At 37.9% G+C, this 27,592-nt stretch overlaps 2 protein-coding genes across 2 annotated transcripts in view; one reads left to right on the plus strand and one right to left on the minus strand.

The window, feature by feature from the left end:
• Positions 1-27,592, plus strand: part of FBXL13 (F-box and leucine rich repeat protein 13) — a 220,506-nt gene that overhangs the window by 141,835 nt on the left and 51,079 nt on the right. The window contains exons 13-17 of the mRNA XM_070469733.1: positions 7,523-7,621; positions 8,169-8,286; positions 8,385-8,547; positions 15,308-15,427; positions 16,170-16,296. Coding sequence (XP_070325834.1) covers positions 7,523-7,621; positions 8,169-8,286; positions 8,385-8,547; positions 15,308-15,427; positions 16,170-16,296 — 627 coding nt within the window. The remainder of the gene's footprint in view (positions 1-7,522; positions 7,622-8,168; positions 8,287-8,384; positions 8,548-15,307; positions 15,428-16,169; positions 16,297-27,592) is intronic.
• Positions 1-27,592, minus strand: part of FAM185A (family with sequence similarity 185 member A) — a 159,465-nt gene that overhangs the window by 4,796 nt on the left and 127,077 nt on the right. The gene's annotated exons all lie outside the window — the stretch shown is intronic.

A 27,592-nucleotide genomic window follows, 5' to 3' on the forward strand; every position in this document is an offset into this window, starting at 1 on the left:
TTTCCTGTGTTGTTGAGCTAACTGATTCAGAGACAAAGAAGGACTGGAAAATGTGAGCTCAGTAAGATGTGATCCTCACTGATGAGGGATCTGAGCTAGATTGTGCTGCTCAGCACTTTGGTCTTCTTTTTGCGTGGCTCACTGAGAGCTCATTTCCTTCACAGACCACTCTGTGCCTGTTGTGCTGAGACCCAGCCAGAGGCAGATGGAGAGAATTTCCCTGTGAGCACCAAGGCTTCTCTGCCCCTCTTAGCAGCAGTAGCTGTCTGCTGGGATTTGAGACTGGAACACCACTCGTGTGGCCGACTTCCCCAAGTTCTCAACCAATGGGAGCTTAACCAGAAAACAGCAGTGTGGCAGGGCTCCAGTTGCCCAAATTGAAGCCAAAATTACCTCAAAAGTAAACAGAAAGAGATCCGACCCCAAATTTTAGAAGAATCCTATACAGAAAATGCACAGATATCAGATGTGGCAAAACCCAGTATTTTACCATGGTGAAATAGTTTGCTTTTTCTCTTAGAGAGGAATCTTTAATTTTAGGCTTGCATCCTCATTACTTCAGTGAAGAGAAAGGACAACTAATAGTTGGTTGGCCTAAAAGATTCTGGCAGGAATATTTGAGTCATAAAATATTAGCCAAGCATCTTTTTGGATATTCTAAAATAAACTATGTACAGAACTAAGCATTTCATGCCAGGACAAAACTGAAAAGCTTTTCTCAGAGGTCTCCCTGCCCCTCCCCCTTCCTTTCTTGGATACAATCTTATTGGTTGATACCACCCAGTTTTTGGCTGCATTACAAGGAACCACTCAGCTGTGGCTGATTTCTGCTATCACTTTTTCCCCCTTGTTCAGGAAATCTTGTCATGAACATGTTTCCAAGACAGCAAGAGAGAAAAAGTTTTTTACTTGTTTTTGGGAAGCCATTATTAGAGATACAAGTGTTAGGGTAATAAGCTTGTTGTTGTTATTATTTAGTTGTTAAGTTGTATCTGATTCTTTTGCAACCCCATGGACTGTAGCCTGCTAGGGTCCTCTATCCATAACATTTCCCAGGCAAGAATACTGAAGTGGGTTGCCCTTTTCTTCCCCAGGAGATCTTCCCAACCCAGGGATCGAACCTGTGTCTCCTGCATTGCAGGCAGATTCTGCTTAGCTACTGGGGAAGCAGGGCAACACACTAGGGCTGAGATAAGGGGAGAGGTTTAGAAGTGTTGTGAAAAACAACTGCTCCCATCCCTGGATCTGGAGTTATTCACTATGGGGAGAAATGGTCTCTAGCCTTGGCTCTGCCGTTGACTGTGTGACTCAAGAACATTCGTTCATTCATTCAGCACTTATGGAGCACCCACTCTGTGTGTGGCACCATGTCCAGCATGGGGACACACAATGAGGATTAGATAAGGAATCTATTCTCAAATCACCCAACTTCTCTAAATACTGTTTCTTCACACTTATGGTGTGAGGGATACACTAGAATGATCTTTCAAGGTCTTTTACCTCTAGTTCTTGAATCTTTATTTTTCAGTGAGCTCACAATATGCCCAGCAGGACAGTAACAGGAAAACTAGTACTTGAAACACATACCAGGTATCATGCTAATTAACTACTTTTATATACATGACTCTGTTTTCTCAAGAATCTCCTAAAATAAGTATTATTATACCCATTTTATAGATGAGAAAACTAAGCATAGACAGGTTGAGTTGCCTTTTGTTATAAGTGAGAAATAGACAGACTCAAACCCAGCTCTGCTGGCTCCAAGCCCAGCATTCTTTCCCTGTCCTCTGTTCTCCAGATTTATAATGTTAATTTATCTCCCCTGGACTTTTCTCTGCGAGTATGTATGGAAAACTTATTCAAGAATCCATGGCAGTACAATATGAAATACCTAATTTTTGTCTTATGGGTCTTGCATTAGTTTTTCCTTCCTCTTTACCTACTAAGTTTTTCTTATTCATCCCAAGGGTGATCTTGCCACATCATCTAAGCCCAGTGCTCCCACTGCTTTGCCTTGCTTGTGTTTTACCTTCAACTTTGAATCATTTTCAATCTTGTCTGTAGCCAAATTCTGTACTCTTTCCCAGACTTTGTCTTACTCCTAAATTTAATTCATCCATCCCCTAATCATTATTTAACACAGTAAGAAGTTTAAAAGAAAAAGAGTATAACATCATCTCCTTGGGGGAAATAAAACATGCACAAATTATAGGAATGTTATATGCTAAAATAGTTATAGACCTGTAAGGGCAAGAGAAGAAAGGTAGCAGGATAGGGCTGGAGTCGCTGGGACTTAAGGAATAGCTAAGGCTTGATTAGATGAAAAAAGAGGTGGAGAACAGTTACAAGGTCGGACAGAGAGCACACAGGCCCGCTGAGTACTGGAGAAGCTGGACGCCTCAAAGGCCAGAATGACGAGGTTTGACGAGCTCTGGAAGCTGGGATGGAACAGCTGAACTGGATGTTACTGTTGCAGAATGTTAACCAGAAGGAGTACTGGATTAAGAATCTGCCCATCTGTGTTCTTGCTCTACCAATCTGTAATCTGGAGAAAATCGATCAAGAGATCTGAGTCTCCATTTCCTCATCTCCTGGGGCTACCTCAGTCTATAGAAGTCTCAGCTCCTTAGAACAGCCTCTTTCCTTTTACTGTTCCTGCCTCCAGACATTTTGCAGTATGTCTTTTAAGTGTGAGCAGTCAGTTATGAGACCTTTCACAACATAGTATAATCACATATACTCTGTGAGAACTTTCACAGTGCTGAAAAACATGACTGGTCACAAAGCTACACAAGTTAAATAATAAAAATTAAGTTATACAGTCTAAATAATAAAATTCAGGCTATACAAGTGAGATAATACTCATACACAAGCATTAAAAATGGAATTTTTGATTGGGAGTTTTGGATTAGGAGATGCAAACTAGTATACATAGGATGGATAAACAACATGGTCCTACTGTCCAGCACAAGGAACTATATTCAATATCCTGTAATAAATCATAATGGAAAAGAACAGAAAAAAAATATATATCTGAATCACTTTGCTGTACAGCAGAAATTGACCCAACATTGTAAATCAACTATATACTTCACTAAAATATTTTTTTAAATGGAATGTTTCCCCTACCAATTTCAAACTTTAACTTTAGGACACTAAGTTCATTTCAGTTGCTCAGTTGTGTCCGACTCTTTGTGACCCCATGGATTGCAGCACGCCAGGGTTCCCTGTCCATCACCAACTCCTGGAGCTTGCTCAAACTCATGTCCACTGAGTTAGTGATGCCATCCAACCATCGCATTTTCTGTCATCCCCTTCTCCCCTTACCTTCAATCTTTCCCAGCAACAGGGTCTTTTCCAGTGAGTCAGTTCTTTGCATCAGGTGGCCAAAATAATGGAGCTTCAGCATCAGTCCTTCCAATGAATATTCAGGGCTGACTTCCTTTATAATTGACTAAGTTCCTCAATTAAATATTTCGAATTAAAATTTTAAGACTTGAGACTTTGTGTTTTAACTTGAAAATATGGGGCAACAATAAGGTCTTAGGGCTTTCTTGTTAGTTGTGTATGATTCAAACAGTTAGTGGTGCCAGATGGGGTGGATGGTCTCATAGATGCTGATCTGGATAAAAATGTGGCCAGGCAAGCTTAGATGATCAGCCAGCACAAAGCAAGCAAGAGCAAAAAGAGCATTAACCATGAGTCTAGGAAAAGTCAACGTCCAAAATATTCAAGGAAGCTGTGATGTTAATTTTAGTGTGTCTACTTGAATGGGCCATGGGTGCTCAGTTTTTTTGATAAATATTATTCTAGGCTTGTCCATGAGGGTGTTTCTGTATGAGATCAATATTTAAATCAGTAGACTGACTAAAGCAGATTGCTTTCCTCAATGTAGGTGGGTCTCATCTAATCTGTTAAGCGTCTGAATAGAACAAAGAGGCTGAGAGGGAAAATATACTCTCTATGCCTGACTGTCTTCAAGCTAGAACATCAGTCTTTCCCTGACTTCAGACAATACCTTCAGCTCTCCTGGGTCTTCAGCTTACCAACTGCAGATCTTGGGACTTCGTAGCCTCTATTGTTGTTTGAGCCAGTTCCTTATAAGAACTCTATCTATTTATGTATGCATGTTTTTTCTTCCTTCCTTCCTTTCCATCTCTTTGTCTGTCTGTCTATATATCTATCTGCTTATCTCCTATTGGATCTGTTTTTCTGGGGAACCCAGACTAACATGGTAGCATTAGGATCCACATCCTAATGGGTGGTTGTGAGGATGACACAGACCAGTTATGTGAAAATATATTTTAGCTGAAGCTCTAATATTTTGGCCACCTGATGCAAAGAGCCAATTCATTGGAAAAGACCCTGATGCTGGGAAAGACTGAACATAAAAGGAGAAGAGGGCAGCAGAGGATAAGATGTTGGATAGCATTGCTGACTCAATGGGCATGAATCTGAGCAAATTCTGGGAGACAGTGAAGGACAGGGAAGCCTGGCATGCTGAAGTTCATGGAATTGCAGAGTTGGACATGTTTGAGTAACTGAACAACAATATGAAAACTGCCTTAAAAAGTACCTGGTAAACAATAAGTGTTACTTGAATGATAGCTATTATGAGCCCTACTGGGCTCCAAGAGCTCACCACAGCTTCTCATGGAACATTTTGGATACTATGATCAGAAACTTTTCCTTGCAGTCCATGACTAAGGAGTAGGGGTAAGAGGAATTCAACAGACGTTTTCCTGAGCTTTACCAGGAAGTCTTTGAAATCATCTAACAGGACACTTTTAGGTCAAATATCACCTAGAGGCTTGGCTTTTCAAGAAGTTAAAAGGACCATGTCCTGGAGCAGAAGTCTTCAGTAGATACTCACTTTCAGCATACATTAGATTTCTTTAGGTATGTGACTGCAAGCCTACTGTGTGAGAAAGAGGACTGAATTTCCTTCTTCTTTCCTTTTATTCAATTTTTTCTGATTACAGAAGAATTATATGCTCATTAAATAAGATTTTTAAAACATAAAAGTAACATAAAAGAAAATAAAAATCATAAGCTCAGCATTCAAAGATAAACAATATTTTGAAATGTTTCCAATTTTCTGTTTGTCTGTGACACATATATTTTTAAAAACAACACTAAGATCATAATATATACGTCTGCTATTCCTCTATCTCCCTCTCATATTGTGAAGATGATTTGGTACCAGACTTCCCCCTGATATTTGTTTTTGGAAAGAGTTTTACTTTCCCATTACTGAATCAGAGCATCATCTTATTGCCTATCCAAGACCATTTGTTAGGAAATGAAGTCTAAATAACAATGTTATTTTAAGATAACTCATAGGGAAATATATTTGATCTTTTGACCAGTAACTATTTTTTGAAAACTCTCTACCACTGTTGCTTCTATTAATGTAGATAATGATAGCTGAAAGAAGTCAACATACAAAGCTATAGTAATCAAAACAGTGTGGTACTGCCACAGGACAGACATGTAGAACTGAGAGTCCAGAAATCTAAACTGTTGTGGCCAACTGATTTCCAACACAGGTGCCAAGACCATGCAGTTGGGGAAAGAATATTCTCTTCAACAGCTGGTGCTGGACAACTGGATTATCCATGAAAAAAATGAAGTAGGTTCCGTACCTCATACTACATAAAAAAATTAACTGAAAATGGACCAATAACCTAAATATGAACTAAAATGACAACACTTAGAAGAAAACACTGAGAATAAATCTACATGATCTTAGATTTGGCAATGGATTATTAGATATGACATCAAAAGCATAAGCAACAAAAGAAAAAACTGAGAAGATGTACTTCATCAAAATAAAAAACTTGTGTATCAAGGACATTATTAAAAAGTGAAAAGACAACCTAAAGAATGAACAAAATATTTCCAAATCATATATCTAAGGGTCTAGAATCCAGAATATACAGGAACTCTTATAACTCAACAAATGACAAATGACCAATTAAAAAATAATCAAAGGACTTGAATAGACATTTCCCTAAAGAAGACATTCAAACGACTAATAAGCACATGGAAAGATTTCAATCTCATTAGTCATTGGGCTTCCCTGGTAGCTCAGCTGGTAAAGAATCTGCCTGCAATGTAGGAGACCCCAGTTCAATTCCTGGGTCAGGAAGATCTGCTGGTAAAGGGATAAGCTACCCACTCCAGTATTCTTGGGCTTCCCTGGTGGAAGCCTACCTGGTAAAAAATCTGGTAAAAAGTCTGCCTGCAATGCAGATGTCATCAGGGGGATGCAAATCAAAATTACAATGAGGTACTACTGCAAACTCAGGAAATTTTTTGAAAAAGCAAAATATGAAAAAATAAAAAATAAGTTTAGGCAAAGATGTGGAGAAATTAGGACACTTGTAGATTGCTGGTGAGAATGTAAAATAGTAAAACCACTGCAGAAAATATTTTGATGGTTCTTTAAAAAGTTAAAAGTAGAATTACCATATGATCTGGCAATCTCACTCCTAGGTGTATACCCAAAGGAATTTAAAACTGGTATTCAAACAAATAGATGTACATGTATGTTTACAGCAGCACTATTCAAAATATCCAAAAGATCTAAAACAGATAAGTGGATAAACAAAATGTGATATATCCATAAAATAGAATATTATTCAGCCATAAAAAAAATAAGGTACTGACACATAACATATTGTGAACTTCAAAAACATCAGGGCAAGTGAAACAAACTAGCCTCAAAATGACCACATACTGCATAATTCCACTTGTAAGAAATATTTACAATAGGTAAATCCAAAGAGACAGAAAACAGATTAGTGATTGCCAGGGGCTAGGGAAGGTGTGTCAGAGAAGGCAATGGCACCCCACTCCAGTACTCTTGCCTGGAAAATCCCATGGATGGAGGAGCCTGGTAGGCTGTAGTACATGGGGTTGCTAAGAGTCAGACACGACTGAACGACTTCCCTTTCACTTTTCACTTTCATGCATTGGAGAAGGAAATGGTAACCCACTCCAGTGTTCTTGTCTGGAGAATCCCAGGGATGGGGGAGCCTGGTGGGCTGCCGTCTATGGGGTCGCACAGAGTCAGACACGACTGAAGCGACTTAGCAGCAGCAGCAGCAGGGAAGGTGTGTATGGGGAGCAACTTCTTAATAAGTAAAAGGATTTTTTTTAGGGTGATAAATATGTTTTGAAACTACATAGAAGTTGTGACTACAAAATTATGATTAGTTAAGAGACTTTAAGTGACTAATTTTATGTTATATGAATTTTACTTCAATACAAAATAGAATAACAAGTTAAATAGGCTTACCATGGTGATCATTTCACAAAACATACATATAAAAATTAAAGTAAGGAAATCAAGATTAGACTATGTGTTTCCTTTTCATGTCTGCAACATGTTATGGTTTCAATTTTAAAACACAGTAGCAAAATCATAACACATCTTGGGTTATTACTATCTTTGGGTTTTATTAGAGGTGATGCTAATGGGTTCTCCCATCATTTTCACCAACTTTGTACAATTCAGATTTCAGTCCAAGGCTTCAGGAACATTGCAAACAGCTGCAGTGGGATAATGCATCTGACTATTAATGACATGCCGACTCTGACGGACAACTGTGTAAAAGTAGGTATTTGGAAACTACATTTTCTTCTCAGTCCCATTTGGTAGGCACATTTTCTAGTGGCTTGAATTACTGAAAAATATGAATGGGCTTTTCATTGCGATTGATGTTTATATAATTATGAAATTTATACATACATTTGAACATTTGAATCTTTAAATACCCTAAGAAACTTCATTTCACATTTAGGATACTTTTATTTCAATGATATTGCAATCAAATCTTACAAAATCATATGTAAGCTTAAGCATAAACCTTAAGTCTAGTTCTACATGTCTAGTTCTACATGTACTGATTTCTTTCAGCATTCCATTGTCTCATATTTTCCTATCTTTTGTAACACCATTTAGTTGATTCCTACGCATTACTCAAATGTAAATGTAGTGAAGTATATTGGAAAAAGTAAAAGTTCCCATTTTCTTTGACAATAGGACAACTTAATAGTTAATGTGTCCATTTTTGAAAAGACTGAGAGAAAAAATAATCTCATGACTTTGATAAATGTGCTCTATATAATCTGATTAATCTTTTCTTTTTTTCCTTCTAAAGGCTTTAGTTGAAAAATGCCGTCGTATTTCATCAGTAGTTTTCATTGGTGCACCACATATTTCCGATAGTACTTTCAAAGCTCTTTCTGCTTGTGACATCAAAAAGATCCGATTTGAAGGTGTGAGATATTAAAAAGTAGTTTAGCATTAATTTTTACTTTTAATCTTGTGGTGATTCAAATACAATCCTTAATTTTTTCTTTTTTTTTTTAAACAGGAAATAAAAGGATTACTGATGCATGCTTCAAACTTATAGACAAAAGTTATCCAAACATCAGGCACATTTACATGGTAGACTGCAAGGGAATCACAGATGGTAGCCTCAAATCACTCTCACCTTTGAAGCATCTCACTGTGTTGAATCTGGCAAACTGTGTAAGGTAAATTCAGTCAAGAAACACTGATTATCTAGAATGTTCCAGGCTTTCTCAAGATGCTCATTGGTTAGTATAGTAAACATGAAAGTTAGGGATCTAAGTAGAGGTAAGTGCAGAGTTCCGTGGTAAAACAAAGGAGGGGCACCCAACCCAGACTAGTTATATGTAGGCACAGGGAGATTATCAGGGAATGCTCAGGATATGTGGAATCACAGGCTCTTGTAAGATTAAATGAAGTCACTAGAACATTTGTGGGCTACTTATCCTAGTGAAGGTTCTCACAGCTAGTTCAGTTAATAGGTCTTTTTCCCAAGTGGACTTTCTGACTTGCCTATGAAGAACCAATATTACCGAAGTGTTTCGTCTTGGGTACTAGTTAGATTTTTCCTCTGTGTGTATCTGCTCACAGATGGCAAGTTCTTACTGAAACCCTTTTTTTTCACCTGAGTTACAAATAGGCTTCTAACTTGGCATTCTCAGGTGGGCAAGGATCAAATTCTTGCTAAAATTTCTTCTCCAATTGATATCTCAGTCTCTTTCCTATGTAAATTTCTTAAAATATCATGGGGCCAGAAGATAACAAAATAGCATGTGATCTACAAAGAAACTGGTTAATAGTTTGGATAACATAAGAAAAGTCAGAGTAATAAGCTACAATAAACAAAATCTTAACCCATGGTCCCTATTATTAAAATAGGGAGGCACCGAGGGTTGGGAGGGAAGGCAAAGACAGGATTTGAAATGGGAAAAACCTGGATTAGGAAATAAAGCTTCTAGTTAACACCCAATAAGGAACTGAGGCCTCCTACCAAGAGACATGCAAGTAAATTTAGAAGCAGATCCTCCACACTCAGTAAATTCTGCAGATGACTAAAGCCCCAGCTGATACCTTATAGTTGCAAGCTCATGAACAAGCTGGCATCAAAATGGAAGCACAATATGGAAGCTATTATACAACAGCTAATGGACTTCCCTGGTGGCTCAGCTGGTAAAGAACACACCTGCAGTACGGGAGACCTGGGTTCTATCCTTGGGTTGAGAAGATCCCCTGGTGAAGGGCACGGCAGCCCATACCAGTATTCTTGCCTAGAGAATCCCCATGGACAGAGGAGGTTGGTGGGCTGCAGTCCACTCTCAGTCACTCAGTCAGACATGACTGAGCAACTAAGAACATAACAGTTAATTCTATTTGTATTAAAATAAATAAAATTGAATTGCACTCATATATTTCACTCAGGCTTCTGTAGGTTAATTAATTTTAAAAATAAATGGAGGTTTTTATGCTTCTAGCAGTATAGTTGGCAAAACACTTCAAAGGATGCCTTACTATTAATAGAAACAATTTAGATTCTTGATGAAACATACTTTCAATACATTGCTGAGCCTACAAAGAGTAACAGAAATATCCAGTTCATGATTCATCACCATCCTCTCAATGAGCAGACTCTCTGAGATGAAGAGTGAAGAGCAAGCAAACATAAAAGGTGGGGCTGCTATTAGCATAAATGTTCATTTCAACATTGGCATTGAGAGAATCAATTTCTTTAAGACTCAAGATAGGGAAGCAGGATGAGACTTCTGCAGCGTTTGGACCCTTCAAAAGGGACAAAATAGTCTCAAGTAGATAGTACCCAAGCCCCTGGAATAAGTTATCTCCAAGCTTTTTTGAAGGAAAGCATCTTCTCTTTAAGCATCCAGGATTCCCATAGGTTAAAATCAAATAAATAGATGCTCACAATTAAAGACCATCAAATGAAAAAAAAAAAAAAGACCACCAAACGTATGAAGATATGAGTCATCAAGTGCACAAAGATATGCAAAATACATTTGAGCTGAGTAATTCAGATATTAGAAGAATCAGTCATAGAATATTAAGTAACTATGTATAAAATGTCTGAATAAATAGATAATGGAACCAGAAATATGAGCAGGCAACAACATAACTAGACTAGCCATGGAAGTAAAAGACATTTGCTCCTTGGAAGAAAAGCTACGACAAACCTACAGACCATATTGAAAAGTAGAGACATCACTTTGCCTACAAAGGTCCATATAATCAAAGCTATGGTTTTTCCAGTAGTCAGGTATGGATGTGAGAGTTTGACCATAAAGAAGGCTGAGCGCTGAAGAATTGATGCTCTCGAACTGTGGTACTATAGAAGACTCTCAAGAGTTCCCTGGACAGCAAGGAGATCAAACCAGTCAATCCTAAAGGAAATAAACCCTGAATATTTACTGGAAGGACTAATGCTGAAGCTGAAGCTCTAATACTTTGGCTACTTGATACAAAGAGCCAACTCTTTGGAAAAGACCCTGATGCTGGGAAAGATTGAAGGCAGGAGGAGAAGGTGATGACAGAGGATGAGATGGTTGGATGGCATCACTGATTCAATGGATAGGAGTTTGAACAAACTCCAGGAAATAGTGAAGGACAGGGAAAGTTGCTGTGCTGCAGTCCATCAGGTTGCAGAGTCAGACATGACTTAATGACTGAATAACAACTTGAAAAACTAACTTTTAGAAATAAAAAAATATGATATAATTATTGAAATAAAATGGATTGCTAATCAGCAGATTAGAACTCAGTGAACAGAGAAATACGAAGTTGGAAGATAACTGAAGATATGAGAGCAGAGTGAAAAAATAAAAAAAAATATAATAGAGTATAACAAAAGATGTTGAAGCTGAAACTCCAATACTTTGACCACTTGATGCGAAGAGCTGACTCATTGGAAAAGACCCTGATGCTGGCAAAGATTGAGGGAAGGAGGAGAACGGGACGACAGAGGATGAGATGGTTAGATAGCATCACTGACTCAATGGACATGGGTTTGGGTAAACTCCGGGAGTTGGTGATGGATAGGGAGGCCTGGCATGCTGAGGTTCATGGGGTCACAGAGAGTCAGACACAACTGAGCAACTGAACTGAACTGACTGATAACAAAAGAGAGGGGAGGCTTAATATTATAGTTTTAGATTAGATTTTTAAAAATTCATCTATAGAAGATACACTTAAAATGGGAAATTTGAGAATCAAAGCATATATTTTTCTCAACCACATATCAATCTTTCAAAAAATGGACTATGTATAAAGTTTTAAAGCAAGTCCTCACAACTTTTATATTACTGGTATCAACCAACTATATTCTCTTACTACAGTGCAATTAAATTAGGAATCAGTAATAGAAAGCTACATTTTAAAAATATTTATGATTTAAAATGAAAATTCCAGAGCATTAGAATCACCTGAAGAGCTGAATAAAACTACACATGCCCAAGCTCTATCCCAGAGCTACTGAGTCTGAATATCTAGGGATGGAACACCAACTAACATATTTTTTTAAAAAAGCAACATGGGTGCTTTTGATGCACAGCCAGGTTTAGGACTAACTACATTAACCCATCAACTTGGCTATTATGTGAAAAAATCCTTTCTATTGATATTTATGCTTCCTGGACTATCATATAAATTTATATATACATACATATAAACACAGATACACGTCAGTGTGTGTGTGTGTGTGTGTTTGTGTGTATAAATGTGTGTTTTCAGGCTATTTTCTCTGTTTCAATCATTAATCTCTCTTCTATCTAATCTTGCAATGTATTTTATCTATAAAAATGGGGAAAATAGTATATACTCAGGATTTTTGTGAGGATAAAATAAATCAATTCATATAATATGTTTAGAATAGTGTCTGGCACTTTATAAACACTCAATAAGTGTATCTATTATCATTATTATTATAGCTTAATAAATTCTTTACCATCTGAGCCACCAGGCAAGTCCATGAAATCAGAAGACAATTGCTTCTTGCCAGGAAAGTGATGACAAACCTAGACAGTGTGTTGAAAAGTAGAGACATTACTATGCTGACAAAAGTCCATATAGTCAAGGCTATGGTCTTCCCAGTGGTCACATATGGTTGGGAGGGCTGGACCGTAAAGAAGGCAGAACGCCAAAGAATTGATGCCTTTGAATTGTGGTGCTGGGAAGACTCCTGAAAGTCCCTTGAACAGCAAGGAGAGCAAACCAGTCAATCTTAAGGGAGATCAACCCTGAATATTCACTGGAAGGACTGATGCCGAAGCTGAAGCTCCAGTATTGTGGTCATCTGATGTGAACAGATGACTCATTGGAAAAGTCCCTGATGCTGGGAAAGATTGAGGGCAGAAAGAGAAGCGGGCATCAGAGGATGAGATGGCTGGATGGCATCACCGATGCAATGAACATGAACTTGGGCAAACTCTGAGAGATGGTGAGGGATGGGGAAGCTTGGCATGCTGCAGTCCATGGCATTGCAAAGTGTCAGACAGGACTGGGTGACTGAACAACAGCAAAATATATTCTAACAGACTGAAACTCTCTTCATGAGTTGTCTTCTTTTAAGTTATTGGATATTTTTGCCAGTTTATTATTCCAAATGAATGTTGGAATTATTTTGTCACATTTCAGAAAAAAATCCTATTGAGATATTAATTGAAATTATGTTAAATACATAAATTTTGGAAAGATTTATAGTTTTATAATGCTTACTTGAGTTTCTCTTTCTTTGTCCAAGAATTATTTATTAAAAATGTATTCAGATATCTAAGTAGTTTATATCTAATTATAATTTTGTTACTAATTTTTAGTTTTATAACATCATGGTACAAACATGTGATCTCTGTCTTTTGGAGTCTTTATTTAGGGATAAGGCTGATGGGAAGGTTGATGGTTAAGTTGTTTATCATGTTGAATATACTTCAATAGTCCATGAAACTTAAATTACATTAATTATATTAATTTTTATGTCCCATTTTTGTTTGTCAAAAGCCAAGTCTAATACAAAATTGTACTTTAATTATGTTCTTTTTGAATTCCTAATTATTTTTCCTTCAATTTGTATTTATGCTCTATTATGTCTGCATAAAAGGGCTTCCCTGCTAGTTTAAATGGTTAAGAATCTGCCTGTAATGCAGCAGACCTGGGTTCGATCCATGGGTCCAGAAGATCCCCTAAAGAAGGGAATGGCTCCAGTATTCTTGCCTGGAGAATTCCATGGACAGAGGAGCTGGCAGGCTGCAGTCCATGGTTTTGCAAAAAGTCAGACATGACTAAGTGATTAACACTATATGTTGCATAAAAAGTCATGACTTGGATTTTTGTCCTCATAGTAGTATTTTTAAGAATTATTTGGTTAAAAGGTAATTTTTTAAAAGATTGTAGGATGACTTAGTTTTTTACGATTAGGCTTATGAATATACTTAATATTCAAAAATTTGTAATCCATATTCAAAGGCAACCAAAATTTAGAGTAAGATTTGATTTACAATGACCATAAATATGACTTTGCCTTTGTGTGTGTGCTTAGTCATGAGTCATGTTCGACTCTTTGTGACCTTATGGACTGCAGCCCGCCAGGCTCCTCTGTCCATGGGGATTCTCCAGGCAAGAATACTGGAGTGGATTGCCAAGCCCTCCTCCAGGGGATCTTCCAGATCCTGGAATCAAACCAGGGTCTCCTGCATTGCAAGAGGATTCTTTACCAGCTGAGCTACCCAGGAAGCCCAGAATTGCCTATAAATGTCCCAAAGCAAATAAATTGATTAAAAAAAAATCAAATTACCGGAAAAAAAATCAGATTGGCCTTGGATTTTTCCTCTGTGATAGAAAATACATTTAAAATCGATATTTTATTAATATTCTTTATACTGTTATATTTATATGTTTGGTATTTCTCTTGCAGGGAAGAAATCCAAGACCAATCTGATTTTTTAAAAATTTATTTTATTGATGTAGAGTTGATTTACAATGTTGTGTTAATTTCTATGGATAGTAAGATTTTTTTAACACACACATATATTTATAAATTGCTAGATCACACACACATATTTTAAATCACCACATTATTACACCATTTCACTGTACATAATTTCATGGCAGGGAAGAATATGATCTCCAAATTCGACACCCATCCATATTCTCTTCTTTGGAGGTTAATCCTAATCAATATAAAACTACCCTGTTAGTCTTGTTTAATATTTTTACTAGCATAGTATTTTAACTGAATTGCCTTCCCTGTGTTAATTTAATTTAATTTGCCTAATACTACTTCAGAATTTTCTTCTTGTCATTTTATTAAAAGTGTGTTTTTTGTTGACTATAATTTAGAGAATCATTTATAAATCAGGACTTATGGGAGGGGTGGCACTGACACAGAGGTTTCTCTGATTAACGACAGTGTGGGAAGGCTGAAGTCAAGGTCTTCTTACAGCATCAGGTTTTGTCTGCTTCAGAAAGGATCTATATGTAACTTACTGGGTTTTTTCTAGTCCAGCTAAACTGACCTGTACATAGTGGAAATTCCTCTAAGATTTTGATAGTAGTTTGATTGTAAGTATTGGTTCTCCCTATCCTAAGTTATGGTCTTTTTCTTTTGCAGGAGATTGCAACAGGCACTATTTAACATGATCAGATTTTAACTTCAGGGAAGATACCTTGCAGGCCACCTGTTTTATTAATAGTCATGCCACCTAATTAAATGAACAAATGAACAGGAATAGCATTTTTATTAATACTTCTATTACTATCATTTATATATTTTCTATTAAAGTAAAAGCCAAATAACCAAATTTGGTTTACAAATGTGGACAAAATACCAGATATAGATATTACCTTGCTATTTTGGAATGTACTGGGTATAGTAGCTCTTATTTTAATAGTACTGTACATATTTACACATAAAATCACATGTAGAACTTTCCTTATTCTTTCCTACAGAATTGGTGATATGGGACTAAAGCAATTTCTTGATGGTCCTGCAAGCACAAAGATAAGAGAATTAAACTTAAGTAACTGTACCCACCTGGGTGATGCCTCCATTGCAAAACTATCAGAACGGTACAATAAAACAATAATATTATATATAATATTAGTAGTTGTGTATCTGTTGATATAAGAGATCAGAGATAGACTTTTGAAGCCATTTGGAAAACATCAGGGATGCCTAGAAGCTGGTCTAATATTCAGTTAAACCAAGTAAGATATTGGAGTCATAGAGTGAATTAATATTTTCCTATCTCTGTTTATTACTAATTTCACCTTGGAGAAAGTTTGAGATGGAATCACTCAAGAAGTTATAAATAGCTATATCTGGGTGACTAATCTGTCCTTTTCAAGAACATTGTCTCTATGTAAACCTTTACGCCAGTGTATCCCAAGGGATATTCTAGTGGGTGAATTTATTCTTGAACCTCTTTACTTGTCAAAGGTCTTGTGTACACCACAGGGTGAAGTCCAATTCTTGTAGTAAATGTGTAAGGAAAAGTGAGAGATTTAACTTTGTCCTTTTAGTGGTTATTCATCTTGGTATTTATATGAGTTTTTTTGCATGCATGTGATATTTTTTTCTTATCAGAAATTGCAAGATGAAATGAAATCACAGAAAAAATATTTCACTCAGCTGTGTAATGTCAATTATTTCCACTTTTAAGCCTACTATTAACATTAACATTATGATGAGAAAAATAAAATCCTTGTTTCAATAGCATTTGCTTTCCCCAGATAGTTTTTATGCAAAGAAATTGCTATTTGACAGGGTGATGAAAAGTTTAAAGTACTTTTTCATGCTACTTTCTTTCAGGTGCTATAATCTAAACTACTTGAGTTTACGAAATTGTGAACATCTGACTGACCTAGGAGTTGAATTCATTGCAAACATCTTTTCTTTGGTATCAGTTGATCTCTCTGGAACAGACATCTCTAATGAGGTAAACAAAAAGGACTTCTATTGTTTTCTGTAACACAATCATTTTCCATTTTGTAAACAATGGAGAGAACAAGAATTATTTGTTTCTTAAATTATTTGATTATAAAGGGTAAGTTTGGGAAAATTTTTTCTGGAAGAGTGATGGTTGAGGTTATTTGTAAATCAATGGTTTTGTTTCTATTTCAAAAAATGGCAAAATACAATATTTGCAGGAAAGTCCTGAAAGATCAGACTGTTAGATCTTTTTTTTTTTTAATTATTTATTTATTTATTTATTTATTTATTTATTTTTTAGACTGTTAGATCTGAAATTTGTTTCAACTATGGACATTTGCTCATTATGAAGATATATTTTAGATGGCTTAAATATATTTTCTTTGTGGATTACACATTCCAAAAGACTACCTTAGTGCCTTTAGATCCAAGTCTTTAGTTCAAAATTGAAATCTAAAAATGGCCTCCTTAATAAACAATAAAAGTTTTTAAAAAATGAAAAAAAAAGGGGGGGATAAAAATGGCCTCTTCAAATCTATAAAAGGATATATTTTTAAGAAACTAGTTTCCTGCAAGCTGCTGTAGCTACTCATTAGAGTTGAAACACAGGTCACACCCATCCTATCATTCCAACACTGCTTCATTCAAAATGAAGATAAATCCAGAGATTTGTCATGTTTCTGAGAGACTTTAATGGACTGCTATAAGATAATAAATATGCTGGCTTCTCTTGAAATCAGAGCATTAGGAGGGACAGAAGAAGACAACAGAGGCTAGGATCTCCCCTCCATCTGCTTGCTAAATCCCTATTCATCCCTCAATCTCAACAAATACCACTGTCTCTGAGGCCTTCTCTGAGAAGTCCTACCGTACAGGCAAACACAGCAACTTCTCTGTGTACATCTGCAGCCTCAGTGTATCCTTACCATGACCTCTTACTGATACCTGTGTTATATGTCCATCTTTCCCCACATATTCAGTAGGCTCTTTCAAATAAAGAACTGTGTCTGTTTATTGGTATGGTTCTTTCTCTTTTTTATCTAAGAGTGAATTTAGATTTGGCCTCCATTCTGCTAGTTGGTCTCCTCTCTTCTTACTTGGAGTGTTGGTGGTGGTGGCAGTTTAGTTGCTAAGACGTGTCTGACTCTTGCGACCCCATGGACTGTAGCCTGCCAGGCTCCTCTGTCCATGGGATTCTCCAGGCAAGAATACTGGAGTGATTTGTCATTTCCTTCTCCAGGGCATCTTCCCAACCCAGGAATTGAACTTGGGTCTCCGGCATTGCAGGCAGCTTCTTTACCAACTAAGGAGTATTGGAGTGTTGTCTAAATGTAGAATGACATGGGGAGGTCAGGATAGTTACATGTAGTCAACTCATTATGGTGAAATCAAGCCTGGTCTTCTCAATGCTGTCTTTTGTCCAAGGTGGAATCCCCTGAAGTGTCTGATGGCCCATCTGGTCTTTGGTTTCCTTCCAGGGAAATCCCAGATGTATATTCCCTGTCCCAGCTCCAAGGTCCCCTCAAGTTTTGGGGCTCCTTTGTCATAAGTGCCTTGTTCTGGGCCCCTCCAGGTCATCCTGAGGTGTGGGGACTCTATGAGGCCTTCTTAGTTCCACAGTCCCAGATATCCCCTGCAGACATTTTCCCACTTTTACATCTGTCTGTATTTGTCCTCAGACCCATGCCTTACCCTTCTTACTCTCCTACAGAGTGGCTGACTTATGTCAGTTAGATTCCAGCTGGGTTTGGTGCTTGTAAGGTATCTGTGAACAACAGGAGGGTCGGAAGCAGGGAGGGCCAGGGTTCTTGTCCACCTTTCCCTGCATTATTATTATCAGCTGCATTTCTATTGTGATCTATTCCCTTTAGTCAGGATTGTTGTGGTTCCAGTTTCCCACATGACCTTGGACTTTGGGCTGTCAGAAACACCACCTCTTTCCATTGTCCTTCCAGCATAGGCGTGGTACTGGCTTCCTGCTACTGCTAATTTCAGGATTTTGTCCTTATTCCATTAGGCTCCTGAGGTGTCTAATACCTATTAGTCAATTTTCTTTCATGATTATATTTCCTCAGTTTTATTTTATTTTTTTTTTTTTTTAAATTTTTATTAGTTGGAGGCTAATTACTTTACATCATTACAGTAGTTTTTGTTATACATTGATTTGAATTAGCCATGGATTTACATGTATTCCCCATCCCAGTCCCCCCTCCCACCTCCCTCTCCACCCGATCCCTCTGGGTCTTCCCAGTGCACCAGGCCCGAGCACTAGTCTCATGTACCCAACATGAGCTGGTTATCCGTTTCACCCTAGATGATACACATGTTTCAATGCTGTTCTCCTGAAACATCCCACCCTCGCCTTCTCCCAGAGTCCACAAGTCTGTTCCATACATCTGAGTCTCTTTTTCTGTTTTGCATATAGGGTTATCGTTACCATCTTTCTAAAGTCCATATATATGTGTTAGTATACTGTAATGGTCTTTATCTTTCTGGCTTACTTCGCTCTGTATAATGGGCTCCAGTTTCATCCATCTCATTAGAAGTGATTCAAATGAATTCTTTTTAATGGCTGAGTAATATTCCATGGTGTATATGTACCACAGCTTCCTCATCCATTCGTCTGCTGATGGGCATCTGGGTTGCTTCCATGTCCTGGCTATTATAAACAGTGCTGCGATGAACATTGGGGTGCATGTGGCTCTTTCAGATCTGGTTTCCTTGGTGTGTATGCCCAGAAGTGGGATTGCTGGGTCATATGGCAGTTCTATTTCCAGCTTTTTAAGAAATCTCCACACTGTTTTCCATAGCGGCTGTACTAATTTGCATTCCCACCAACAATGTAAGAGGGTTCCCTTTTCTCCATACCCTCTCCAGCATTTATTGCTTGTAGACTTTTGGATAGCAGCCATCCTGACTGGCGTATAATGGTACCTCATTGTGGTTTTGATTTGCATTTCTCTGATAATGAGTGATGTTGAGCATCTTTTCATGTGTTTGTTAGCCATCTGTATGTCTTCCTTGGAGAAATGTCTGTTGAGTTCTTTGGCCCATTTTTTGATTGGGTCATTTATTTTTCTGGAGTTGAGCTGGAGGAGTTGCTTGTATATTTTTGAGATTAATCCTTTGTCTGTTGCTTCATTTGCTATTATTTTCTCCCAATCTGAGGGCTGTCTTTTCACCTTGCTTATAGTTTCCTTTGTTGTGCAAAAGCTTTTAAGTTTCATTAGGTCCCATTTGTTTATTTTTGCTTTTATTTCTGAAATTCTGGGATGTGGGTCATAGAGGATCCTGCTGTGATTTATGTCGGAGAGTGTTTTGCCTATGTTCTCCTCTAGGAGTTTGATAGTTTCTGGTCTTACATTTAGATCTTTAATCCATTTTGAGTTTATTTTTGTGTATGGTGTTAGAAAGTGTTCTAGTTTCATTCTTTTACAGGTGGTTGACCAGTTTTCTATTTCCTCAGTTTTAAATGAGAGTTGTTTTTATTTTCCTCATTAGATTTTAGCTGGTACAATGATGAGCATAGGGAAACTCTGATCCCTTGTTGCTTTTCACAAGCTTACCAGGGAAAGATAGAATGAGTTCTCATGTACTCCCAACCTATCAGGAGATAGAGTCCAGGGAGGTCTGGAAGTGGGCCCTGTATCCCAGCATCTTATCCTTTTGCTTCCCTCTGGCTCTCCCTTCCCCTCTACTTCCTCCAAGCTCCCTTCCTTCCTGAGCTGCTGTCTCCCTCCCCCCCCACTTCCTTTCTCTTCTCCTCTCCCCTCTTCTCTTCTTTGCTCCCTGTCTTTTCTCTTGGCATAGATTCTTTGTCTAATCTGGGGGTCGAAGACATGTTCCAACTGATTACATGGTTTTTAAAAATGTCATGCTCCAAGTCTTTCAGGGTTTAGAATTTTAAGCTTACAAGTCCAGGATGTTTTTCTACTCTGTTGTTCTGTAAAAACCCTTCCCTGACACACAAGCAGAAGGCCCAGCTGTTGTCTGAAGGATCACAGGGTAATGAGACGGATCAAAACACATTATAAATTACATCAAAATATAATTCCACCACAGCACTCCTCACAAGCCTGAAGTATCTGGTGAACATTTGTTGAATTAACAAAAGGAGGTTTAGATGCTCTATCCTAGTTTTTAGCATTTGTGAAAAACTCAGTTTTTATTTTCAAAGATCATATATTAAAATTTTTATCAACTGAGGATTAGTATAAAATTTAGGGATACAGCCTCAAGTCCCATTTACTGTTTTTATTTTCTTGTAAAAAAAAAAAAAAAACAACAATCTTAAAGAACACCTGTGGAGAAGAAAGTTAGTTGTTTTCTGCTAAAAGATGGAAAAATTAGTCTTCTGAAGGCTATTGTTTTCTTCCTTCAAGTCAGTTAAATTCTGACCTAGAAGGGAAATGACTGACAACACAAGGTCCAACAGCTCTGGAAGCTAACCTCAAACAGTCAAATTAAAATGAGTCAGCCCAGATGTCAAACTGGGCAGCTAACACCAGCCTGGACTGTAGGTCGATGAAGTGCAAATATGACTACAGATTTAACACTTAGGATTTAAGCTCTGTAATGTTACAGATATTACCAGAGGTCAAATGTGACCATTTATACCTTTGGGAAAAAATAAATTATGTTTTCTAATAATTATGCTCACTCATGATTCTTTTCAATAGTGAGTTTTCAGTTTGAATCATACTATACATTTAGTTAACAAATATTTATTCTGACTATACTGTGCTCAGTGCTAAGGGTACTGGAATGAGCCACAGACCCAGCCCCTCCTCCTAGCCCTTATATTCTAGTGGAAGACAGGTGTGGAACAATGGTTATAAAACGAGATGGGTGCGGGAAACAAACAGAAGGGAAACTTAACCTGAATCAGTCAGAGAAGACCTTCTTTTACAAGAGAAGGAGAAGGGGTATGTGGTAAGTCACAGAAACAGCTTGCACAAAGATAAAGAGGTTGAAAGTATGGTGGCATTAAGGACATCTGTGCATTTGGATGTAGCTTGATTGTGAGGAGAGTGGTAAGAGATGATGTTTGACAAGTAGGCAGGGGCCAGGTCATGAGGGGCCCAGAAGCCACAGTGAGGAATTTGTCCTCTGCCTTGTTGGCAATAGAAGGACATTCAGTATTGTTAATTAGGCCATAAAATATTAAAACTGAAATTTTGAAAAGATCATTATCTGCTGGATAGACATGGGAATAATGCACTAGGGCGTCTCTAGTGCCTCAGGCAGTAAAGAATCCACCTGTAATGCCAGAGACCTGGGTTCAATTCCTGGGCCAGGAAGATCCCCTGGAGAAGGAAGCTTGGCAGGCTATAGTCCAGGGGGGTCACAAAGAGTCAGACATGCCTGAGCGACTAAGCATAAATGGTCAGTGACTGATTATAAAGCAGTAATCCAGGTGAAAAATTATGAGGGTCTGTAATCAGGGCTAGAACCAGGGAGATAGTAGTAACGCTGGCACAGCAGATTTGAGAGACATTTGGAGAAAGAATCAATGGGAACTAGAGACAGAATGAATATGGAGGTAAGGAAGAGAAGGAGAAAATCAAGGATGATACCAGATTTTTGGCTTGAGGGGCTGTATAAACGGTGGTATCCCTTACTGAGCTGTGCCCTTTCCACAGTGGGAGAATTGCTACAGGCTGGGGAAATAGGCATGTTTAGTTTGAGTCACCTGAAAGACAGCTTTACAGAGATGTAGAAGAGCTCTAGAAATAAGCAGGGAAATCAGTGAAATTTACTAGTCTGAAGGTAGACGAACTCTTTAAGGTTGCATGGGTAATGGGCTTTTATGTCTGGAAAATCATGGATGCTCATGAGGAAGTTAATCAGCAAAGAAAAAACTATAGATATTTAGAAATCAAGCAATATATTTAACTGAGAGAACTAATTTAAATGGGGACAGCAAGGAAGAGAACAGTTACTTCAAACTTTATACATTCCTTTTAATAATTTTACTGTCTTCATTCATTCCTTTTGGGAAAAATAGTGACTAATCTATTACATCATCCAAGAATAAAAGTTGTTTAGGAAGTTATCTAATAAGCATATTTTACAGAAAGAAGAAGGATATTAATTTTCATCTTCCAATATAAAGAGAATAGGGTTTGTAAGTGATGGAAATAGCTTACTAATGTGATGATATTTTATGGTATCTTTAAAAATCTTTAATTTTCTATAGCTTTTTCTTAATGTCTAATTCAGCAGGATGTTATTAATTTCCTGTTGCCCCAGAGGATTGTTTGAATATAAGGTTATACTTCCAGTATATGGGAACAGGTTTTCTGCTAGTTAGGAGAATTATCATTTACTGAAGACCACAGGATCCCCAGTTAGGGCAGTTAAATCTGTTGCTTAGGTTGCCTTAGTCACCACCCATACTTGTTTAAAGGAAAAATGAGTCAGAGCTATGTTTCAGACATATGCTTAGACAGTGGTTTAAGAAGACTCTTTCATTTGCCTGATTTTCAAAATTTTTCACCATGAGCACTAGAAAAATGTTCACCCTAACTGTCCATTGTGTAGGCCATCTCCTGGCATCCCTTCACGAGAACATAACACCCATGAGGCTGAGACTTAATTTTGTTCACTGCTGTTTTCCCAGAATCCTGAGGGTAGGAGATGCTTGATAAATATTCACTGAAGGAACTAACGCTGAGCCCTACAATACCAAATATGAGTAAGATTTGTTCCCTGCAGCCCAATTTGGAAGAGTAAATGTGACTCATTTAAATATGGTATGGCAGATGGAGTGATAGAAGATGCAGAGAAAGGGATCTATTAACTCAGCCAGTCTAACACGAAAGCATGCCTATGCTTGCTTATTCAGGGAACTTTATGCAGCTTAGTACTGCTAGAATATACTGTGAAAAGGCGAGGTTACCACCGGAATGTCACACTATGCCAAGGAGTCTGGACTTGAATCAATGGATGATGAAGTAGCACCTAGAAGGGGAGTCACAGTCATGGTCAGTCTCCCATTTTAGATTATCTGGGTTATTCTGTTTGCTTGGGCTCCAAAACCATTGCGGATGGTGACTGCAGCCATGAAATTAAGACACTTGCTCCTTGGAAGAAAAACTATGACAAACATAGACAGCATATTAAAAAGCAGAGACATCACTTTGTTGACAAAGGTCCATATAGTCAAAGTTGTATAGTTTTTCCAGTAGTTATGTATGGATGTCAGAGTTGGATATCAGAGTTGTACCACAGAGAACAATTAATGCTGAAGAACAAATGCTTTCAAACTGTGGTGCTGGAGAAGACTCTTGACAGTCCCTTGGACTGCAAGGAGATCAAACCAATAAATATAAAAGGAAATCAACCCTGAATATTCATTGGAAGGACTGATGCTAAAGCTGAAAAGCTCTAATACTTTGGCCACCTGATGCAAAGAGCCAACTCTTTGGAAAAGACCCTGATGCTGGGAAAGACTGAGGGCAGGAGGAGAAGGGATAACAGAGGATGGGATGGTTGGATGGCATCACTGATACAATGGGCATGAGTTTGAGCAAACTCCGGGAGAGAATGAAGGACAGGGAAGCCTGGCGTACTGCAGTTCATGAGATCACAATGAGTTGGATACAACTTAGCAACTGAACAACAACAAATTCTCTGGGGGACAGATTGGCGGGGAAAGCAGTGGGAGTTACTTCAGTAGTTAAAGAGATGAATTTTTTAACTAGGTCAGAGTAGTAGTGTGGAAAGAACACTGTCAAGACTACTTAGGAGGTAAAACTGAAAGAATTTGGTGACTGACTAGATGGGGAAGATAAGGGCCTAGAGGTTGAGAGGATAAGAATGATTCCAAATCTGATTTTGGGTGGATGGAGGACCTACCTCAAAGAGTTAGGTAATGCAGGAAAAGTAATAGGTTTTGAGGAAAAGGTGGTTTTGGTTTTATTAGAATGAGTTAGAGTATGCAGGATATTCAGGCCAAAGACTTGCGGGAGAGATCCTGAAGGAAGACTCAGATTTTTAGGAGTCATCAGCATGGGTTTGTATGTGGCAAAGATCCTGAGAGAGTGTAGGGAGTAAGGAGAAATGTGTACCTGGGAGGAACACAAGAAAACCAGTATTAAAGGGTGGGAAGAAGATGAATCCACGGAGTATACTAAAGATAGAAGATGAAAAAGGTTTTTAAGATAACCAGAAGAGTGCAGTCATGTGTGGAATGTCGAGAGGATAATGCAACAATGTTTAATAAAATATAAATAAAATTAGAGAAAGACCAAAGTTTTAAAGAACATTTACCATTACTTAAACAGATCACTGCTGACTCCTCCATTATCATTCAAGTCTCTGCTCCTCTAATTCCCTTTCTTCCAGCCCCACTGCCACTTTTTAACTCCTGAAACAAGCCAAATTGTTTGCTACCTTGGGATATTTACACATACTGTACTTTCAGCTTTGAATGCTCCTCCTTCCATACTTGTGCCTGGGCGGGTAGATGCTGAGCAAGAACTCACTGATGTTTCTGACAATAGCTGCAACTTCTTAACATAAGCTAATAGTGTCTTTTAAGATATTTTGGATGTAATTTTATTTGTAATAAACATTAGTCATGCTATCCATAATGACCAGATAATCACGCTCTCAACATAGGTCATTTCAAGGCAATATCAATAGGTTTTATTTTATTGATGCATTCTTTTTTTTTTTAAGAAAACATAAATCACATGGGGAGATTAACTTCTCTACATGTCTTTCTAAATAAGTTAGCATTCTTTAGTTCCTAGTATACCATATCTCATCTCTGCCACATTATAGCATAGTCTCCTAAAGGGATATTAGACTTTTAGAAGGCCTCACAGGAATAAAGGTTCTTGAATTGCTGGTAGCACCCAAATTATTTTCAAATTGAACTTTAAAAAAATAATTAAGTAACCCTAATTGAATATTAACCAAACTGATCACATGGATCACAACCTTCTCTAACTCAATGAAACTACAAGCCACGCCATGTGGGGCCACCCAAGATAGACAGGTCATGGTGGAGAATCTGACAAAACAAGGCCCAGTGGAGAACAGAATGGCAAACCACTTCAGTGTTCTTGCCTTGAGAATCCCATGAACAGTATGAAAAGGCAAAAAGATATGACACTGAAAGATGAACTCCCCAAGTCAGTAGGTGCCCAATATGCTACTGGAGAAGTGCAGAGAAATAGCTCCAGAAAGAATGAAGAGGCTGAACCAGAGAGAAAACAACACCCAGTTGTGGATGTGACTGGTGATGGAAGTAAAGCCTGAAGCTGTAAAGAACAATATTGCATACAAACCTGGAATGTTAGGTCCATGTATCAAGGTAAATTAGAAATGGTCAAACAGGAGATGGCAAGAGTGAACACTGACATTTTAGGAATCAGTGAACTAAAATGGACTGGAATGGGCAAATTTAATTCAGAAGACCATTATATCTACTACAGTGGGAAAGAATCCCTTAGAAGAAATGGAATAGCCCACATAGTCAACATGAGTCTGAAATGCAGTACTTGGGTGCAATCTCAAAAACAACAGAATGATCTCTGTTTGTTTCCAAGGCAAACCACTCAACATCACAGTAATCCAAGTCTATTCCCCAACCACTATTGCTGAAGAAGCTGAAGTTGAACAGTCCTATGATGACCTACAAGACCTTCTAGAACTAACACCAAAAAAACATGTCCTTTTCATCATAGGGGACTGGAATGCAAAAGTAGGAAGTCAAGAGATACCTGGGGTAACAGGCAAGTTTGGCCTTGGAAACAAAATGAAGCAAGGCAAAGGCTAACAGAGTTTTCCCAAGAGAACACACTGGTCACAGCAAACACTCTCTTCCAACAACACAAGAGAAGACTCTACACATAGACATCATCGATGGTCAATACCAAAATCAGATTGATTATATTCTTTGCAGCCAAAGATGGAGAAGCTCTATACAGTCAGCAAAAACAAGACCAGGAGCTGACTGTGGCACAGATCATGAACTCCTCATTGCCAAATTCAGACTTAAATTGAAGAAAGTAGGGAAAACCACTAGACCATTCAGGTATGACCTAAATCAAATCCCTTATGATTACACAGTGGAAGTGACAAATAGATTCAAGGGATTAGATCTGATAGACAGAATGCCTGAAGAACTATGGATGGGGATTCGTAACACTGAACAGAGGTGGTGATCAAAACTATCTCCAAGAAAAACAAATGCAAAAAGGCAAAACGGTTGCCTAAGGAGGCCTTACAAACAGCTATGAAAAGAAGAGAAGCAAAAGGCAAAGGAGAAAAGAAAAGATATATCCATCTAAATGCAGAGTTCCAAAGGATAGCAAGGAGAGATAAGAAAGCCTTCCTAAGTGAACAATGCAATGAAGTAGAGGAAAACAACAGAATGGGAAAGACTAGAGATCTCTTCAAGAAAATTAGATACACCAAGGGAACATTTCATGCAAAGACGAGCACAATAAAGGATAGGTATGGACCTAACAGAAGAGGAAGATATTAAGAAGAGGTGACAATAATACACAGAAGAACTATACAAAAAAGATCTTAAAACCCCAGATAATCATGATGGTGTGATCACTCACCTAGAGCCAGACATCCTGGAGTGCAATCAAGTGAGTCTTAACAAGCATCACTATGAACAAAGCAAGTGGAGGTGATGGAATTCCATCTTAACTATTTCAAAGCCTAAAAGGTGATGGTGTGAAAGTGCTGCACTCAATATGCCAGCAAATTCAGAAAACTCAGCAGTGACCACAGGACTAGAAAAGGTCAGTTTTAATCCCAATCCCAAAGAAAGGCAGTGCCAAAGAATGTTCAAACGACCACACAATTGCACTCATCTCACATGCTAGCAAAGTAATGCTCAAAAGTCCCCAAGCTAGGCTTCAATAGTAAGTGAACCATGAACTTCCAGAGGTTAACGCTGGATTTAGAAGAGGCAGAGGAATCAAAGATCAAATTGCCAACATCTGTTGGATCATAGTAAAAGCAAGAGAATTCCAGAAAAACATCTACTTCTTCTTCATTGACTATGCTAAAGCCTTTGACTATGTAGATCACAACAAAGTGTGGAAAATTCTTCAAGAGATGGGAATATCAGACTACCTCCTGAGAAATCTGTATACAGGTCAAGAAGCAATAGTTAGAACTGGACATGGAACAATGGACTGGTTCCAAATTGGAAAGGAATATGTCAAGGCTGTATATTGTCACGTTGCTTATTTAACTTGTATGTAGAGTACATCAGGCAAAATGCCAGGCTGAGTGAAGCACAAGCTGGAATCAAGATTGCCGGGAGAAAT

Source organism: Odocoileus virginianus, chromosome 1 (genome assembly GCF_023699985.2).
Source record: "Odocoileus virginianus isolate 20LAN1187 ecotype Illinois chromosome 1, Ovbor_1.2, whole genome shotgun sequence".
In the NCBI taxonomy this organism is placed as follows: Eukaryota; Metazoa; Chordata; class Mammalia; order Artiodactyla; family Cervidae; genus Odocoileus; species Odocoileus virginianus.